The sequence below is a fragment of the Cystoisospora suis genome (genome assembly GCF_002600585.1).
Source record: "Cystoisospora suis strain Wien I chromosome Unknown contig_1235, whole genome shotgun sequence".
NCBI lineage: Eukaryota > Apicomplexa > Conoidasida > Eucoccidiorida > Sarcocystidae > Cystoisospora > Cystoisospora suis.
Window position 1 is genome coordinate 261 of NW_027154036.1, and position 19,019 is coordinate 19,279.

Here is a 19,019-nt window from a genome sequence, read left to right on the forward strand (position 1 = left end):
GGGAACACGTGCTACCGGCTGTTGCTGTTTTAGTGATGGTTGGAGTCTTTCGTAAAGCGTGTTTCGGCGGCGGAATGCCGTGCGGCCGGAAGCCTTGAGACACACTGATCCACATCCGTAGCTGCAGACGTGCCGGTCTTCACACGCAAAACATCCGATCCACTGTATCAGCCCCCCTGGTGGCAACTGAAAGTCTGTAGCGGTTCCTCCTCGGGGGCCTGAGGTATCACCCTTCCTAGTAGCAACCGTTGAACCGCTGATTGTCAACTCGGCTCCTTGCAGAGCCGCCCCGCCGCGCGCACTCCCGCTGTGCAACCAAACGAATTCAGTAGTCTCATCCTCCTAGTTAACGACAAGTGCGAATCCCGCACCAGGCTCACTTCGCGTAGTCCAACGCAACACGCTGCAGTTGACACTTCTTGCTCCGCCCATGTACGCCGTCCTATGAAGATTCGGGCTTGAACACATCAGGCACTACACCCGGCTGGAGACCTTTCGTACCTCAGCCAACACCCAAATTCTCCGCTCCGCAGACAGTGGCATTATCCACGAATCTTTTCCTTGTGCCCAGCAGATCATTGGCATTGCTGCGCGTCCGCGAAGATTCTGTCTTTTCTCTTTTTTCCCTCGTGTCCAGGTGTGTGTGTCCTGTAGCTACTTTTCGGTGGCCGCGCCACATGTGCAATCCCTTCATCCTCATTTTTTTCCTACTTTGGCACGCTTTGGAATGATGCCGGCATCGAGACAGACCGAGCCTTCTGGTGCTTCCGCTTCAACCCCTGGGTGGCCGCCTTCGTTACATTCAGATCTTGTGAAAGCCAGCTCTCTCTTACCCCTTCTTCGTTTTTTTTGCTTGTCTCGACCTCCCCCGGTTGGCGCGGCGTGCCCTTCGCCTCCCAAAAGCAGCCCTACAAGCCGCGTGATGCCGTTGTAAATCCCTGCATGCCGTCCTGCACTGCCTCGAAGCTTCAACGCAGCATCTTTTACTCTCTCGGCGACAGCCTGCACGGCCAACTTGAAGGTGGACTTTTCACTAGTGTCCATGCCGTTATGTTGTTCTTCAGACCTCTCGGCAGCTCGGTGGACCATACTCACGCTTCCCCCCTGAGTCTTTTCCACCCGCATACGTGTCCAGGTTGTTTGCAGAATAGTTTTCATGGCCACAAGCATTTCTTTGTGACTGGCCTTCATCTGAGAGGCAGAAGAGAAACTCGCCCCAGTGCCGGGAGAACTCACCCTTTCTGCCAGTGATGCCATCTGTCTCAGCAAATGAGGTAGAGTCGTTGAAGCCACCTCTTGCCTCACGGGCAAGGGTTCCAGTAACGAGCAAACAGGGCCGTCTTCTGCTCCGAGGTTAGGATTCTTTTCTCGCCGTCCTCCTCCCCTCTTTGTACGATGTATCCACGCTTTCCAGCAGATTCCAACCACCGGTGCACGGGCACCCGCGTGTGGGCGTTCACTGTCACCCTTTGTCTTGTCTGTTTTGTGCTTTGCTTTGCCTTCTTTCCCTTCTTTAGTGCTCTCCTCGACTGTCGCTCCGAAGAAAGACGGATGACTCACCACTGCCGCAGCAATCGAAACGCATTCTCTGCGGACAAAAACACTTTTGGCACGCAGTTCCGCGGTGCCGAGGAAGTCTAGATGTTTCAAGAAGTCTGGACGCCTGTCCGCGTAAAACCGGAAAAACGCAGCATCTAGGTGCTGTTGCCGACTGCTGTGCGTCGTTGCCCACTCATTCAAAGCGACGTTCAGCACCTGCGATGCTACGCTGCCAGCCCAGGCTATCTGGTATGTCGGGAATGCGCCCGCTGCGCACAGCTCGCGTCCGAAGAAAGAGGCAACTTGCTGCTCGGTCTTAAACACATGAGTGAGAAGCGTCAACCCCAAAGAGTGAGCAGCGCTGGCACTCTGCGGTTGAGAGAGGTTGCGGCTTGCAGTACAGACATCTAGAATCTCAAGAGCTCGTTGTGCAAGGAGTTGCTGGGTCTCCACCCAGCATGCGTAAAGCAGCGCACTTTTCCGCACGTCTTTTTGACTCTTGAGGGATCCCGACAACGCTTGCTCGAACTCTAGCACGTCTCCGGACCCGCCCTCAACACAGCTGGTTAGACTTTCAAAACCCCGAAGTGGTGCACTTGTTGAGTCCTCGAGCGAGATAATCACAGGCGGGAACGGCAGAGATAACGGAAGTCTATTGTTTCCATATCTCCCGGTGTCACCTTTGCTGCCGACTTTCCTCTGTTCCTTCTCCCACGCCAGTGTCGCCCACGCAGCAGCTACAACGCTCCGTCCCGTCAACAGCACACCCGCCTTGTCTTCACAACTCGTCTCTGAACCAAAGTCCCTTTGGCGTCGCACCGCTTTGGTCGTTGGCAAACCGCTGGTGTAGACAGGCCGGCGTTTGCTCGCATAGGCACAAGCATTGAGCAATACCCTCTTGGTCTTGTCGGTGACATGCTGAAACAGCGCTGCGTTTTGCTTCTTCCGTGCTTGCTCAAGAGAACTTTTCAAAGACGCCCTCCCAAAACTTCTATAGAGCACACTCAGAATGGATAGGGCTCGGGAAGACCACGGACTGCTTTCCAGGTATACCTGGAGCACGTCCAGAGTTCGCAACCGCAGCTGCAGATGACGTGCTTGGTCACGTAGCCGCTGCTTCCTCTCGTTCGATGCTTGGGCTCGGAGGGCTGCGTGAGGAGGAGCGTAGACACCTGAGAGCAGAGCACACACGGGCAACACGAGGCAGCTTCTTAGAAGACACGAAGGTTGCTTCTGAATGGCTCGCTGCATGCGTCCTTCGTGAGCAGCGGGAGGGGGGTGCTCGGGCTCACCGGGAAGTGCACTGCCGTCCTCGTCCAACAATGCTCGGTAGGTATCGTCAGCGCCGAGCTCGATGGAGAATCGATCGTCATCATAATCTTCACCGTCGCTTTTTTCACTGTCGTCGTCTTGGGTGTTTTCTCTCTTGTTCTTTTTCTCTGCACTGCAGACATCACTGGAAAGCGCATTACATGACTCCTGTTCATCAGCAAAAGTTTCGCAACATGTTGTTCTCTCGGAACAATCACGTCCTTTTCCCTTTCCCCCCCGTCTCTTCTCTTTTGCCGCCTTGTTGTTGTCGTCAGCTTGGCTATCCTCTGCTTCACTGGTCTCACAAGTTGCTTCGGATTCGTCTGTCTCCGGATGATCAGCCTCCGCAGTGTGACTGCCGGTCTTTAAATCCTTTGACGGCACCTTCTCCTCTTCCTCCTCCATCTCTTCATGGCCCCCGTGCCCCTCTTCCGATTCCCGTTTTGCTTCATCTTGTGAAGCACCACACTCAAGAAAGACATCCACAACGGCGTCCAGATCTTCAGTGGCAACGAATCCACATAACTCTTTCCACAGAGCCTTCCCGATTGACCTCAAGAAACCACCACCAAAACCTGAGCTACCAATGAACAGAAGCCGACTGACAGTTCCTGCTGTCTTCGAAAGCACTTCCGCCGCCAGATCTATGAACTCTTCGTCGTAGTCACCCTTCCGCCACCCCCCCTTACCTGCGCTCGTCTCTAACCATGTCAGCAGTTGTTGCATCTGGTGGGAGAATTCCCCTAATAGGACATAGAAGTCAATTAGTTCTCTTTCCTCTTCTTTCACCAAGTTTTCCTCCCTCTCATTCGATTCGGAACCGAAAAGAGACCCACCTTCCATACCGCCTTCTTCCGCTTCGCTGCTATCGTCACCCTCCGAGTAACTGAATATCCTACCTTGTTCGTTACCTTCTATCTCCTGGGGTGCATTAAGGCTAATTTTCTTTTCGTACCCTGCGCACCTTGATACTAAGTAAGGGTAAAGACAAAGCATCGACACACCCAGCGCTACAACCCGTAGAGCCGTGTTGATGCCCACTTGCACCACTGCTCTCGTCGTCCGCTCTTCACTTCCAACTTCTTCTTGTCGTGCCTCTCTCTTATTTTGTCCTTTTCGTTTCTTCTGGCCCTCACCGATGGACGCGTCCGCCGCGGGAGTTTTGGACTCTTCCCCGTGATCGAGCAATTTCCTAGTCAACTCTAAAGATTGCGACGATGCTTCGAAACAAGCGCGCAAGAGTTCTTCCCTCTTCATCCGTACGGTATCATCCGTCTGCGTTCTCGCTTCTTCTTCCCCTTTTTGTCCACTACCCGCACCTGCCGCACCTCGCTTCTCGGACGCACTACACTCCTTGCCTGCGGAGCCTGAAGAATCGTCACTCTGGGCCTCGTCCATCTCTCTCGGCAACTCAAGAAAGTCTGTGAGACAAGTCTGGCAGTGAACATTGAGAACGAACCCTCCCTTCACTTCACTCATGGCTTTCTTCCACTTTCCTTTCTTTACAAGAGCTGCGTTACACGTCGCCCGTATCTGCAGCGTCTCTTCACTTTCTGCCGACGCCTCGTCTTCCCCCAGCATCGCTTCATTCGTAGTCCTCACCTCCTCCCTCCGAGACGCGGAAGACGCAGAAAAAAGTGAAAAACACACAGTGTGCACCCCGTGAAGTTCCTCAATAAACTTCACTTCTGCCACACTCGCAGTAGAAGCAGAAAAACCAAGCGACGCGCCGCTATCCCTAGGCTCCGGGCGAGATTCAGCCCACGACACTGGAGCCTCCAGTTGCGGTGTTCGCTCCCGTCCACTTCCGTGGAGAAATGCCTGCTTCACGATTTGCTCAACGTGCTTGGAAAGCAGAAAACAAGCGAGAACAGAGAGCTTGGAGAGGATAACTCGCCACGGCAACTCCGCAGGAGACAGAAGGAAGACAAGGGATGGCAACGTCGCGCACTTTTCCCCGCTCGAACGGATAGCAAGGTCTGGGGAAAATGAGGAGAGGGCCGCGAGAAGCATCGGCGGAGACACGAATAAGACGGGGGGAGTTGCGGGCGGCGACGTGGAGACAAACTGGAACGACGAAGAGAGAAGAACTGAAACAAACAGCGACGAGAGCACGGACGACGATGACAGAGTGGCGAAACAGGAAGACGGCAGCTGTTGAGGAAGAAGAAGGAGAAAATCCAAAACCCACTGGAGGCAGCGCGGAGACGCTGAAGTCTGCAAACCCCGCAAGATACCATTAACACACGCGAGATGTCTGTATCTTAGCGCCCGAGGAGGGACAGGAGACACATGCTGAGAAAGACCCACTCATCCGTTCCCATACCACGCTGCCCTCACGGAGAAGTTGCCGCCTCGAGAGAATGAGCTTCTTCCCTTCTCCCGCGCAGCCGAGCAGACGAATTACTCATATCGGACTACTTTTCATGGAGACAGCCAAAGGGGCCAGGGCCTACCCTGTTCCTTCTTTCTGTGATGCTGAAGAATGAGCAACCCGCTGAAGACTCACTTCACGGGCAGAAGAGGACGCCAGTGAGGGTCCCGTAGCGGCGGCTCCCGGCCGGTAAGCGAGTTCCAAGACTTCGAGCAGTAAAGCTTCAGGGCGCATGTCTTCAGCAGGCAATCCTCCTCCAAACAGAAGCCGGGCAACTCTGATCACAGAGGGCGTAAGGAGGAACAAAGGTATCACACCCAGCGGGTAGTAAGAGGTCTTCGGAGCGAGTTGCTGCAAAAATGAGCCACGCTATATCAGGTCACACCTGGCCATCACGCTAACAAGCCGGCTAAGTCATAGAGCAGGACATCTTAGAAATTTCCTGCCGGCGGCCGCTAGTAGGGCCAGACGAGCTCCGGTGCCTCGGCAGTAAATTAGACATACGCCGGTGCAGGCCCGACCGGGACGCCGGTCCCCCACGTCTGCGTAGTGCGTCGAGCCGGAGCGATTCGTCGATTCGACACACGGCTTCGGGTTTGCCGGGCTTGTCCAACAGGTAGCCAAATCCCTATTCTCAAGCCGGTCCGACTGAACTAGCTTTCGGCGTAGATGCTGCCTGAGACAGGAAACTGTAAAGGCGCGACTCACTTTCTGACTGAGCTCTTGCGCATGGGGTTGTAACCAGTCATCTCTCCCCAGACCCTTAATATTGCAAGTCGGGACGACAGAGGCAGCGCAAGAGGCTGCCAGAGCACTTCGCCTCGGGGACCGAAGACTGTAAATAGACAACAACAACACTGAGGCACGAATAGAACCCACCACGGAAGTGCAAAAAGATTGCTCCTCACTTCATAACGGACAAAAAGTCCAGGTGCTCTCAGGGTCCCAGGACATGGGTTCCGAACATATCTCCACGGTCCGTGACCAATTGTCGGGGTCACGGTAATGAGATTCAAGCCGCTCGAGGCTGATCCGTGAGGACATCAGGCATTTATCAGCTTAGCTACTCTCCTTCTAGGCCGCGAACTATTCGTCTACCTCAAGCGTCGCATTACGGAAAACAAACTCGCAACAGCGCACTTCCAGCGGTCTTAAGAACATCTAAAGGGAAAAATGCACTCCGGCTTTTGTTGAAGACCGCAGCGACTCCCAACTAACATAAGCACCGCGAAGATTTGCGTCGGTTCATCGAGAAGCTGCGGGTATGTGAATTGCTTGAGTGACATGCAGACTTGGAATCTAGCCACACAACGCAAGGGCGACTGAAATACCGACGCGAACGGAAAGCGAGGGCGAGCCCAGTAGGGAGCTTACCTTCAGTGCCGAAGGGGTGCTTCAGCATCGGCGGCTGCCATTGCTTTTTGTCCCCAGGCTGTGGTGACTGGCTGTCCGTGTCACGCTGAGTCCAACTGAATATTTCTTCGTCGTAGTCAAAAATAGAGTCGCACGAAAGGCCTGTAAAAAGGCCTTCAGGTGTGGGGTCCGCGGGACAACCGCACGGCTGCGTGGGCTGTTCAACAGTTTGCGAAGATAGCTCGGCATGACTTGCGGCAGGTGCCACCAACGCACGATTCGGCCTGTCTCGCCTCTTCGCTGGCGAGCCACTAAGCGAGGAGATAGGCAGAGCCCCAGACGAGCTTCCGGCGAACAGATACCCAAGGCTGTCGAGCACGAAGTTCGCCATGTCATGCAGTGGATCCGATTTGCTCGCTGCAGAAGCACCGGACCGTATGATCAGTAGCACCGTGACCATCAGCCGTAAAAAATGAAGAAGCAAGCTGTTCAGAAAGACTTAGTTAGTGTATCTGCCTCTCCTGAAAAGGCCCTGACCCCCCACTTGTTCGCGACGGCACGAGCCGAAGAAATGAGCTTCGCTGTGAAACGGCAATTCTCGACAGGTCGACATTCCAAAGTTGCCTGTCGCTACCAACACAAAAAGCTGCAGTGAAAGGGACAACTGGTGGCGGCCACTGTTTCCTGGTCCGCCGTTTTAAACTGTTCTTGCTGCACACGTTGGCTCCACTAAGAAACACACGAACATGGTAGCTGTCAACATAGAGTGGGCCCACTCCCAGTGAGGAGTGACTCGAAATTTCCGCTGCACTGAACAAGAGGATTAGGCTACGTCCAAATCCAAGGCTGCCGTCCCAGAAGAGCACAGGCAGGATTCTCTCCTGGTACCAGTAGTTCCCAGGTGCCAACCGGCGCTCCACGGTGAGTGGGGAAGGATGAAAAAGGAGAGCATCTCTGTAGCTGACCAAGCAATTACCAGAAGACAAAGAGCATCACTCACCTTCCACATGCCTAGCCAGGCAACGGACAAAGCCTCTTCCCCGAGTCCAAATGTCGGCCATCAGCTCCAGCGCCTCTTCTTGTCTCAGGACTCGCGGCTCCGCGTCCGGTCCAACCCTCGTGTTTTCTTCATCACCTTTCTCTTGTGCCGCTCCGTGCACCGCGTTCAAGCCCTGTCCCACGACGGCGCTCCTCTTGAGTCTAATTGCGACTTCAAGGGCAAGCCGTAGACCGAGAAACTCCTTCTGCAAACTCGTTGTTTCCTGCACCTCGACTCTCTGCTTTTCTGTCTCATATTTGCCTGCGGCAGCAGCAGGCAGACGAGGCTTAGGAAATAACGTACGATCCACTCCTTCCCACCAGAGGATGAAAGCGGCCTTCGGATTCGCGTTGATGCTGAACGGACGAGAGGAAAGACCAAGAAAAAATGCGTAGGCCAGGCCCCGAATAGAAGACTCAAAAGTAAAAAACCGCCGTCTTAGGAAGCTCCATATAGAGTTCTCTGTGCGGTCGATATCGCAGACTGGAAAGGTTCCCCTCAATTTACACGACAGCCTATGGCCTGCGCAGACGAGGCTTCGGAGCGCCTGAACTACAAGTGCCGCATCGCCCCAACAGCACGCGTCGCAGCAAGAGTGAATTTTCTACAGCACCAGTAACTCCTCTAAGACAACACGTGGATCTCTCGAAGCAGAGGTGTAAGCGCACTTCATCCCCTTGACAAAACGCGCAGCCACCCCGGTCGCCCTTCGCTGCGGCCTTCATCAAGGAAGCAGGAAAACCTCAGCGACCACCAGTGAACCGCTAAACTAGCTGCAGACACGGGACTGGTGCCTCGATAGAACGACGCAAAGAGGGCAAGAGCAGCTTGCAATAGGGCTGAGTCAGATAACTCTTCAACGTGTGCGGATATATTCACGAGTTTGTGTGCACCCGTCTACCTGACGTACTTAGAGTGAAGCAGGAGCTTCAAGCATCCGTCCCACAGACTGTGGAGCCGCGGATGAAAAGCTGCCGTATCCGCCAAATAAGACAAGAGTAGGTCCTGGTGCTTTCCTGGAGGAAAAAAGAAAACGATAGTATCGTATAATCAAGCAACGTGCAAGAAAACCGAATGCCCCGGAAAAAAGCACGCGGCTGGTACACTCGCACGCGTGAAGAGATGCGGTCCGGCTAGGCAACCGCCAGACAACACGCCGGCAGTGTGATCGTTGACAGTGGTGAACTGATAGGCCCTTGCAGCTGCACGTCCTTATTGTCAGTAGAAGTCGTCAAGGGCGGAACATAGTGCGTGCTAGTTTGGATTCCATAGTAGCGGATGTGGGCGTTTGCCTACCTGTCTCTTCTCGCGATTAGGCTGCAGGTGTCACGAGATGACTTCGCAACTCTTTCAGGGGCTGACTAGCTACATAGCTTACAACGGTTTCGCATGGGCGTCTTCTTACGAGAAGAAAAAGGATAAAACAGAATTGCAAGCATGCATCCGGAACGGCATATTATTGAATATAAATTGCCTGTCCGAGAACAATGCTGTGCTCGGCGGCTCGGAGCTCACCCCTACCGAGAGAGACTCTCCAGAAAGCTCAGGAGCGCGACACACATTTTCAAGCAGTATACTAGCACGCCAATGATTGAGAGTCGGTTGCTTACTGTGCATGAGATCGAAGTTCGTTAAAATGCCATTGACATTGACGATGGGACCTTGTGACCCCTTAGAGTTGTTGCCTGTGGAGAGCCAGTCCTCTCGCCTCGAGGCCTCCCACCGTAAATGGAGCAGCAGCGCTGCCAGGCCGCACGGCAGGCACCCTGTCACGGTTTTCCCTAGTGTTTTGGACACAGCCTGGAAAGTGCTCCGGACTGCTTTATCTGTCTTGTCGTTGTGGTCTTCGCTTGTTCCTCCTGGAGAAATCTCTTCCTTAGCATGTCTCGGCGCCAGATGAGAGGACGGTGTCGAGACTCGAAAGGACTCCAGCGCTGCCAGACGCGGCGACACGAACTGCAGAGCCAAAGCTGGACTGAAACTGAAGACAAGAAGAAACAAGTATAGGGTGCGGACTCCGCGCTCTAGAATACGTGCACAGTAGTCGACCATTCCTATCTTGCTCACTGCCAGGATTCAGCTGAGTTGAATCTACGCTTCTCACGAAACGATTTTCACCTTCAGGCGTTCTATATCCTTCCCTGCCGGGCTCCACCACGCACAATGTTGAGCAACCCTACTTGACGGACCGCGGAGGAATAAGCAATTGGTTAGACGGGCACCATTGTCTCAGAGAAGACAAACCGTCGCAGCAACACGAATGCAAAGGTTTCATATTTTCCAAAACTGCAGGGACTACTATCAGGCCTACTCGGAAAACACAGTGAACCTATGACACTGAAGTCACCCGGGGTGCCAGGTACGGGGTCTCTAGACACCTCAGTCTGACTCACTCCACCCGCCGGAAACGAAAAGCTTAACTAAGGTCGACGTCAGGCAGCCCGTGATTCACCTGGCAACGTCGACAACGATGAGACGAATGAGGAGAGCAGCGGCCTCCTGCAGGTAAACCTTTTTATCGAAGATCTCCCATAGAGAAGCAAAGACACTCTCCAGCTGTGTCAGGCACTGAACAGCAATCAAAGACACCAGCAACAAAAGGCGCCCCTAACAAACAGAAGCCGCCATGCAGCCACTCGAGTACGTACCCGAGAGAAGGGAGGGACTCCGAAACAGAGATGTCACTCTCTTCGTCCCGGTCCAAGCTTGTCGAGTCACTTCTGCACATACGGTTCGCACGCCCTGTGTCCGAGCAGCATCTCCCTAATGCGAGAATTTGACCCAGCTGCGTCTCTCCCGCTCTTCTGAATCGGAATTGCTTTCCACCTTTGTCAAAAAACCCAACGGCATCCAAAAACGGGACCCCGCAGGCACACTGCCAACGGGGAACTGAATGTATCTACAGCGCGATCTGATCGAAAGGCAAGGACCCGCTCGCAGGAGTAACCCATCACCTGCCATGCAGACAGTTACCCCGACACCGTTCACGTTACATATGACGTGGCCAAGAATCTTCGAAAGTAAACTTACAAGGTGTAGTGGAGTCAACCAAGGCGGCCTGCCAGCGAGAAACCTTGCTAGCTGGGGAGCATACATGTGAACGACTGGTGTCAGCGTTGCTACACAGACAAGTTTGTAGAACCCTGATTGAGGTTTCACTTGCCGGGGGAAAGACACGCTCTGCTTCTCCGGCAAGAAGGCGGTGACTGCTGGTGCAAAGCGAGAGAAGACCCGGTCACCCACGCATGGACCAGTACGTGCCTCACTGACTGTACCCCCGCTGGATCATTCGTCTGTCGCTGTACAGGTTGTACACCAACTGATGCACACGAAGCGAAGCTATGGAAAGATCTCTCACACTTTTGGGGTACAAAACTAAGACACGGCGACGTGATTATATTGTCAACAAGCCGTATCTGCTTCTCGCTGTACTAAGGTCCTTCCCCGCGGCCATTCCTCAGATTGTTCCGCCTACAGCATTCGTCCTGAAGTAGCCAGTCCTTTGAAGAACGGTAAGACCCAACAGCCGGCCTATAAGAAGGTCCTTAACATCAGCAGGGGCAACCTTAGCGATTGACGTAGAACGATATATCGCAGTTAAAATTCTTTCCCTTGGTACTTCCTTCTTGAAACGAAACAAAATCAAAAGAAGCGCAACAGCGTAGCCTTGACGCGCACTTGTCCGTGAAGAAGCTAACCCCGCCACCTGAAAACAGATACGAGCGTGTGGAAGATGTCACGGCAGGCAGGTCCAGGTTTGAAAGGCACTGTAAGCGGAGTATCAATACACCCCGCAGGATACCGTTTAAGGTGAAGAGAAGATATGTAATACTATTAGAACACAACCTACAAAAGGAAGTACAAAATACGGATGCCAGTAGGGACATTCAATGTAATACAGTATCTGAGGCGATGCCCACGGACGTCAAATGAAGGGCAAGGCGAAAGAGGTCGGACAACACACAAGGATGCGGGTCCAGAGAGCCAGCCACGCGGAGTGAGGAGGGACAAAAGTGCTGCGCAGACACACAAGATAATGGACAAGGGAGAAATACGCATTGATGGTAGGGAGAATGAGGGAGCCGACAAAGAGAAGGAAGACTGGAGAGGCACAACAGGCAAAAAGCCAACGAAGGCCGGACAAGCACGGCATCACAACAGGTACTGAATCCAATTAAAGCAGGAAAGCCGGAAGCAAAACATTACAAGAAAGACATCACACGGAAGAACTGCATGAAGCATTAAGTGCCCCCGCAGCACACCGAGAGCCAGACGCAACACACGAAGACCACTGCACTGTAATACCTGCCTTTGGGGCGACTTCCAGAGAGAGGGTTCAGAATTCACTGATGTGAATGCTATGTGAGCTCCAGTTCCTTAGGGGCGACGGCATGGCTCCTGTCCAGGCTCTACAAGGTCTCCTCCGCTCTCCGCGGCAATGACCGCTCGAGTGCATACGTGCAGGAGTTTGGCGAATCTGCTATTGTAGTCTCTGGACTGCCGTGCTAATAGCTTGTGACGAAATCACCACAGACAGGCTGCTGGACAGAAAGCGACCGGTATAAGGATAATATACTGGTACCTGGACAGGGTTCCCTGAGGTACAATTGCACAGGGTCAGATGAGCGAAACCACCAGAAACATACCAGCCGGTTCACCGCGTACTCCAGGTCCGCAGAGGCCCCTGTTCCCTTCAAAGACACCAAACCGGTAGCGGCATTGCTCCGCCTGTCTTTCTGACTAGCTTTCTTCTCCCTGGCTCCGTTTATACTTCCAGCGCCGTGATCGTCGGGCGTTGTGAAGAATGGTGGATGAGCCTCAGGAGATGACGAGTCACTGCCCTCAGCAGACGAAGAGCAAATCTGACATTTTACAAGGTAGGAGAGAAGTTTGACAGCTGCGTTGATCCTAGTCTCACGCTGCCAGCTGCCGAGGTCCCAGAATGAGTCGAGAAATCCCCGGGCATTGTCCATGGTGACAGGGGAAGTCGCAGGAACGCGAGTATGACTCAGGCATAGAGAAGAGGGGCGTAAGGCGCTAAGAGTGAAGTGCAGAGCAACAGTGACGCGATTTGAGAATCACACGCACGTTAACTGCCTGTTCTTCGACATTGATCCTGGACGCCGGCGAGGCGGTGCAGGAGTTCCATAGTCGGAGCGGCTTACGTCAGTCGTGAGGACGATGACAAATCAGTGGGTGACGGTGACGGCGCCCGTCAGAACTCAACGCCAGGAAAGGTGTCCCCTAGGATTCCGAGGAGACAGCCTGACGGGCCCGCGCTCTAACAATTAGCTGACACTGCCGCTGAGAGGGGGGCCTAGAGGCGGGAGACGTGAGCCGGGCGGTTTAGGGGAAATACTTGCAGCTCTTGGGAGGAGGGACAGCCCGCGCAGAACCTGGACGTTTCATTCGGAGACTGGAGGGCAGGGGCTCATAGTCCGACTGCGTGAAAAGGGGGCTACTTGGTTAGACGCGAGCGAAGACTGGGAAAAGAACCCCTCCCCCCACAACCACCAGATAACTGAAAAAAGATAGCAAACAGAAGGCGGGAGACAACAAAAAGTCACAGTGGCTGCTTCTCCTCTTGTGAGAGCACTACGAGAAAGGAAAATCCAGTTCGAGCCCACAATAGTATTTCCCCAGCCCCATGTATCGATTTCACTTCCTATTGGCACAGGCTGCATGTTTCACAAATCGAAGCGGCGATGCAGTTGCAACGCTTGTGCATGCAGCACGTGGTGACCTGCGGTACGAGTGTGGGTCACCAATTAGTTTTCTTCAGTTCTGCCTCTCCTGCTGCTGAGCACAGTAGACCTTTCTCAGTGCTGGTCTGAGAGTGCTGCTTGTGGATAGAATGCCTCCGGGATATCCCAAGGGCTCTTGTTTGTGACTCGTCAGCGAAGCTGCAGAACTCTCGTGTCCAAACTTTTTCTGGGTGACACACACGCGGCTGCTGCCGGCGTGTCCCGACGCCGGTACAGGTCCCGCAGGTGGTTTGTTCTGCTGATATCACGACCCCTTCCCGGCTCAAGTTAGTCTCTCGGGCACTCACTGCCCTCGCAGCTGATTGGTGGGGGAACGTGCGCAGTACCGCGAGACGTGGCGGTTGAGACCAGAACTTGGCTGGTTCAGATTTGTCCATTTTGCCACCACAAACATCGTACGGGATGCACCGGATTCACCTGGCCGGCGGCCCACACACAACACACCACACAAACTATCGGTACTCATCACGGCTCGATTGACGGTCCTGTCGCGCGGTGGCGCTCCGTCGGCATCTCAGCGATCTGGAATGGTACTGTGGGCATCTCAGGAGATGAGACTTACCTCAAATGTCGTTGTTCGATCGTTCTCCGAGAAGGTCCGTCTTATGGCTTTTCAAAGCTCTTGGTGGGTTTTCCTAACAAGATATCCGTGCAATCGGAGACCCCACGTTCTTGAGTGCGGTTTCCGACAGCACGTTATCTCAAATCAGGTCCACCCAGCCACATTCAGCCACAGTCGTTTTCTCTTACGAAGCTTCAAGCAGCCTTATAGGACCAAACTTGAAGGGTCTTCGGTGAGCCTCTCATATAGCAAAGCTGAACCTCGGGTGCCTCGCACCCTCAGGATGCAAAGGCGATATCCACGCTCTTCGACAGTACACGACGCCATACCAGTTGCCAAGCATGTTGCTTGAGATGAAGTGGGCAAAGACGGGTCTGTCCGCGTCAGGTGGAGCTGTTGGCGCGACTAACTACCTACCCAAGTAGCTGCCAGCACACTCATACTTCCTCCTGACATGTCACCCAAATGCCTCCTAAGGTGTCTCTTCTTGCAATCGTCCCCTTACATAAGCGGCGAGAGAAGGTCCTCTACGCGACAAACTGTCCGTGCCCTTTCTGTCACCGTTGTGAAACGACAGAAGAGCTCAACTATGCGGGCTCTTTTTGTGGCCGTTACCTTTCAGTTCCCTTTCCCCTAGCGCCCTTGCCACGAAGTCGGCGGCATCCTTGATGCTGCTGGCTGCTAGGAGCTCTCAAGAATTCGATAGCTCAACCCTCAAGAAAGAGGTTTGACACAAACGACAAAGTGGGTAAGCAGGGGATTATCGTTCCACCTACAGATTGACGGCTGCCGCGACTATCATACACTTCTCCGCAGCGTTGGTGCACGAACTGAAGGACCTTGCACCGTTGAAAACGAGGGCACACCACAGCGCTCTCCAGAAACGCGCTCAGCGGGGACGTTCCTGGTTTGTTCTATGAGGCCCCCGATTGAGTCAACTCATAAAAGGGCAACTGGGGGAATCATATGATGAGAAAACGCAAGAGAGTCGCCCTTCATTTCAGCGAGGATGAAAATGTTCGCGCCAGCCCTTCATGCCGAACATGCCGGAACACAATGCTGTAATGAAACACGGCCCGACAAGCCATCAACCTCTTATATGCCTATGCAGTCGATTTAGAAAGTTGTGTCGACTATTGCACTGTTTCGCTACACGATTTCTTTTTGTTTCAGAGGGCAGTCCATCGCGAAACCGCAAGCTATCTCTCGTACCAAAGTTGTCTCGTAAAAGCACTTTTTCTACAACCTCCACAGCATCAGGAAACACTCTCCTTGCCAAAACGAGCCTTTCTTTTTCAGAAAAAATCTCGTGGTAAAACTTGTGGAGCAATGCCTTTTTGTTGGGCCGGCCGAGCCCGAATCTCAAACGTAAAAACGCATCGGTGCCGACAGCCTCCGCAACTGACCCCAGGCTGTCCGCACTGTTCTTTTCCGAGATTGTTCCCTCCTCGAAGACGAACTGTCCAACGCCTAGCTGCGTGCACCCTAGAACAGCCACGAGTGACTGAGCTTGGACTCTAAAGAGATCGAGGACGCGACCCACTGACTCGCCGATTGTGTCGCCACACAGCCACGGCTTTGCTAGCACGAGCCGAGGGACTGCAGTACACACGGTTGCTCTGCAGCTGCTGTGAGGGATCCAGAGGTGCGAGTCGCTGCAGCAGTCGTCCCTCTCTCCCATCCCACCAGCTGCAAAAGAGTTCGCACTGGGAGCGCGACACAAAGTCTGGACGAGGAAATGCACGAAAGCGGATGCCAGCTGGTCACGCCGAAGAGCCGTGTTGACCCTTCTGTCTTCCAGAGCTGGCATTCCGTCCAAGGGTACAAAAAGAAGCGGAAGAGGACGTCTCGCCTGCAGATGGCGTGCGTCAACTTTGAGATCTTTGCGTGCCCTGTTCGTGTAAACACATAGAACATTGGCTGCCCGTCGCAGCTGAGGCACCATCCTAGCGACACAAGCCTGGTGCCCCACCCTGCTAGCGACATACACCACCGTTTCTCGGTGTGGCTAGCAGCTTGTCGCACACTGAGGGACAGATACCGAGTGAAGCAAAAAGGGGGTGCAGCAGCATGCTGAAGAACTCGGTGTCCCCTTCAACTCCAAAAGAGCCCAACAAGAATATGTCGGATCTACGCGAGAGCGCAGCTGATCTGTACTTTATCTTCGCCGAAGCAGGTTGTGGACACGAGGTGGGGCAGTGAATGGAAACCCTGGACAGCGCGATTCACTGGCTGACACAGAGCGCGAAACCAAGTATAACCAAGCCACACCCCGCTGCTGCTTCTGCACGCACAAACGACACACCCAAGCCGGGCAGAGAGCAGTGTTCTGTGCTCCTTAAGTGAAGGGAGTACAAGCTGACAAGTAACCAAATCACAGAAAGACAACTGTCTAACTGGGAAAGCTCCGCACCACGGATACACAACGAACAAGAGACGTGAACCAGCACATTTCTCTACAGCTGGAGAGTCTCCGAGTATGTATCACAGTGCAACTCCAGGTTACCTGCAGAAAGAGTCCCAGTACACTTTAGTGAACAGGAAAGGCAGTCAACCAACTACCTTGGACTGATCAGTTCTTTTCAGGTACATCCAGCCTCACCTAAGGAAGGAAGCGTTTTTTCAACAGCTGCTTCGGTCAGAAACGTGAAGAGGAACGCCAGGGAATTCGCCAACGGTGTCGTGACTGAAAGATCTGTAATCGGGAGTTCCGTGGGCATCAGATGAATGTTAGCAGACAATGACTGCAGCTGTGGCACTGGTGGACCAATGTGCTGCGGAGAGACTGGAGCCTCTCCGCTTCGACCCTAAACCGTTCGTACACGTAAAACCATTCTCTTTCGTGTGATGATACACGTCCCCCAGCGCGAAATGGCTCAGCTGGCACAGTGAGTGAAAGAAGTAGCTCGACACCGAAAATTTTCTGTGTGGCTCTACAGTGCGAATCAGAGGGAACAAACTGGTCTCTAGAGAACTCGAGTGAAAGTCTCCCCCAAGGTATCTTCCTCCTAACTACAGCTAAAACTGAAGAGGCACGTCGAGACAAACCGTGCACACGTCAGACATGTTCACAGCCTTCTGACACTGTGCCCTGCTGCTATTGACGACGCCCGTTGGTCGTGGGGTGCCGTGTCACCACACGGGTCGCAAGCTAACGGCCTGCAGAAGTCCGCGATTCTTCGTCCGGAGTGTGTGCGCTGCACTTGCAATCTGGTTTGGGGCCTTGCCTCAGCAAGTTTGCGGCACGGGCGGTGTGGCATTTACAGACAGACCTCCCTCAGAAAGACCCGGTGCTGTCACGCTTGACTTGATCACTTGGTCACAGAAATGACTTCACCTGTGACCAATTGCCGACTTTAAGACGCTACTGTCTCACCAGTCGTACGCCCTCCCACGAGCTCACTGTAACTTCCTGCTGGAGTGGGACCCCGCGACCAAGCTCCGGGGTAAAGGCGAAATTGGAGGGTAGACACTCAGTCAGCTGAGAGGAATTCCCAGCTCAGTCGCGGTATGTGTGGACACGGTGTATGAAAGCCACAGATGAGTGAATGGAAAAACACCCACACACATCGACACGATGGGACCTTCTTCGTATGCAACGCAAACCATACGAGCAGCGTTTCATCTAGTTCATGCCGAGCTGTTCCAGTACGGTGCAATCACTGTAGACGTGTATAAGTACCTTTGTAGAAACCTGTGTTAAAAAATACATGGGACGTGCGTACTTACCGTAGTTTCCAAGGAGGAGGTAATAGCACAGAGAGCCGCACTGGTTCAGCATCCAGGGGAGCAAAACCTGCAAAAAGGCGACAGGAAAGGTTGAACCATATCACCTTAGACACAACGCTGAATGAAAAGTTCCTCCATGAGCCTTGGTTGCGAAAGAAATGCCGACGACTGGCCACTCGTCTCAGGTCTCAATCTCAATGATCCACGCTTGCTACTGGGCGGCAACAGAGAGCCCGCCAGTGCGGGCGCAATTTCAGACCAATGAGACACAGAACAGAACTGGCACGGGCCTTAACTCCGAGAAAGAACGCATCCAGGGAGATGGCGGTACGGCGAGGAGGTGTGAATATCCTAGCCACGTCACGAGAAACTCCTGTTGCGCTTACGGCACTCCGAGATCGACACAGCAGCCGAACCCCTCACAGGCTTCGGGTTGAGGCACCCAGCGCTCTCACCAAGAGTTCACACTCAAATCGTCTAAGCTTTTCAGCCTCGTATCTCTTACTCGCCAGCGAGTCAGCAGGCGTAGCAGACCGAAGAACGATTGCGCAACCGTTCTGGTCGCTGAACAAGAAGGTTCTTCTTTTACGGGAATGTCGCGTCCTCCTCCCTGGCCTGCAGCTGGACTAGTTACGTCTCCCTCCGCAAGACCGCCTCGACGCATGAGCGGTACTGTGACACCCCAAAGGGCTCCAACAGTCAGGAGACCTGCGCAAGCAGACTACAAGAGGATGGCTTGCATTGGGCCCGACTCGCCCACTCCGGAAACCTGCCGCTGTCTAGACAGCTAAGCGGAGATCGAAGTCGTCTCAGGGGCGCCGTGCCGCGTAAACTGCAGGGCCTCACCCTGGTGCTGAAAAGCTGTACGCTTGACGCCTCCAGTAGTACAAGCAGCAACATTGACAAGCACGCTTAAGTGTCAAAGAGACCACTGCGCAGGCGAGCGACTCATCGGAGAATTCCCTAACATGTGCTCACCATCATACAAGCGGTACATGAAAAAGGGCGTACACCGTCTACGCAACTGACAACCGGTCGGCGGGACAGCATTTGCACGCGTCATAAGAACGACTGCGCCGGGCTCAGCAGAGCGAAGACACAATATCATGGGACACTGCCTTTCCCCTCTGTCCTCTCGTGAGAAGAAAGGGGATAGCTCCAGGAAGCCTGGAAGCGGCACTAGGACTGATGTTGGTAGTCACGCCCCAGCTGGACGGTCCTCAGTTCTCTAACACGACCAGTTGACCATCGTCGAACGAAGAAGCAGGAAGCTGACTCGGACACGTGAGAAAGACGAATGAGGTGTGGCTGCCTGCTTACGCCACCATCTGTGAGGAGCTGTGGCGA

The 19,019-nt window shown here is 53.8% G+C and overlaps 2 protein-coding genes across 2 annotated transcripts; both read right to left on the bottom strand.

Annotated features, from left to right (window-relative positions):
• Nucleotides 1-244: 244 nt before the first annotated feature.
• On the bottom strand, nucleotides 245-14,200 carry CSUI_002917 (dna polymerase phi subunit). Its single transcript, XM_068063115.1, has 12 exons — nucleotides 13,944-14,200; nucleotides 12,263-13,137; nucleotides 11,092-11,322; nucleotides 10,069-10,184; nucleotides 9,227-9,597; nucleotides 8,527-8,632; nucleotides 7,578-7,972; nucleotides 6,599-6,994; nucleotides 5,933-6,059; nucleotides 5,360-5,501; nucleotides 2,832-5,067; nucleotides 245-2,711 (listed from the first exon to the last, which is right to left on the bottom strand). Exons 2-12 carry the CDS (start codon nucleotides 12,587-12,589, stop codon nucleotides 697-699), a joined length of 6,462 nt encoding a protein of 2,153 aa, XP_067924908.1. The 5' UTR covers nucleotides 12,590-13,137; nucleotides 13,944-14,200; the 3' UTR covers nucleotides 245-696.
• A 473-nt stretch (nucleotides 14,201-14,673) lies between these two features.
• On the bottom strand, nucleotides 14,674-19,019 carry CSUI_002918 (peptidyl-trna hydrolase). Its single transcript, XM_068063116.1, has 5 exons — nucleotides 18,178-19,019; nucleotides 17,673-17,739; nucleotides 16,546-16,638; nucleotides 16,101-16,227; nucleotides 14,674-15,835 (listed from the first exon to the last, which is right to left on the bottom strand). Exon 5 carries the CDS (start codon nucleotides 15,751-15,753, stop codon nucleotides 15,031-15,033), a length of 723 nt encoding a protein of 240 aa, XP_067924909.1. The 5' UTR covers nucleotides 15,754-15,835; nucleotides 16,101-16,227; nucleotides 16,546-16,638; nucleotides 17,673-17,739; nucleotides 18,178-19,019; the 3' UTR covers nucleotides 14,674-15,030.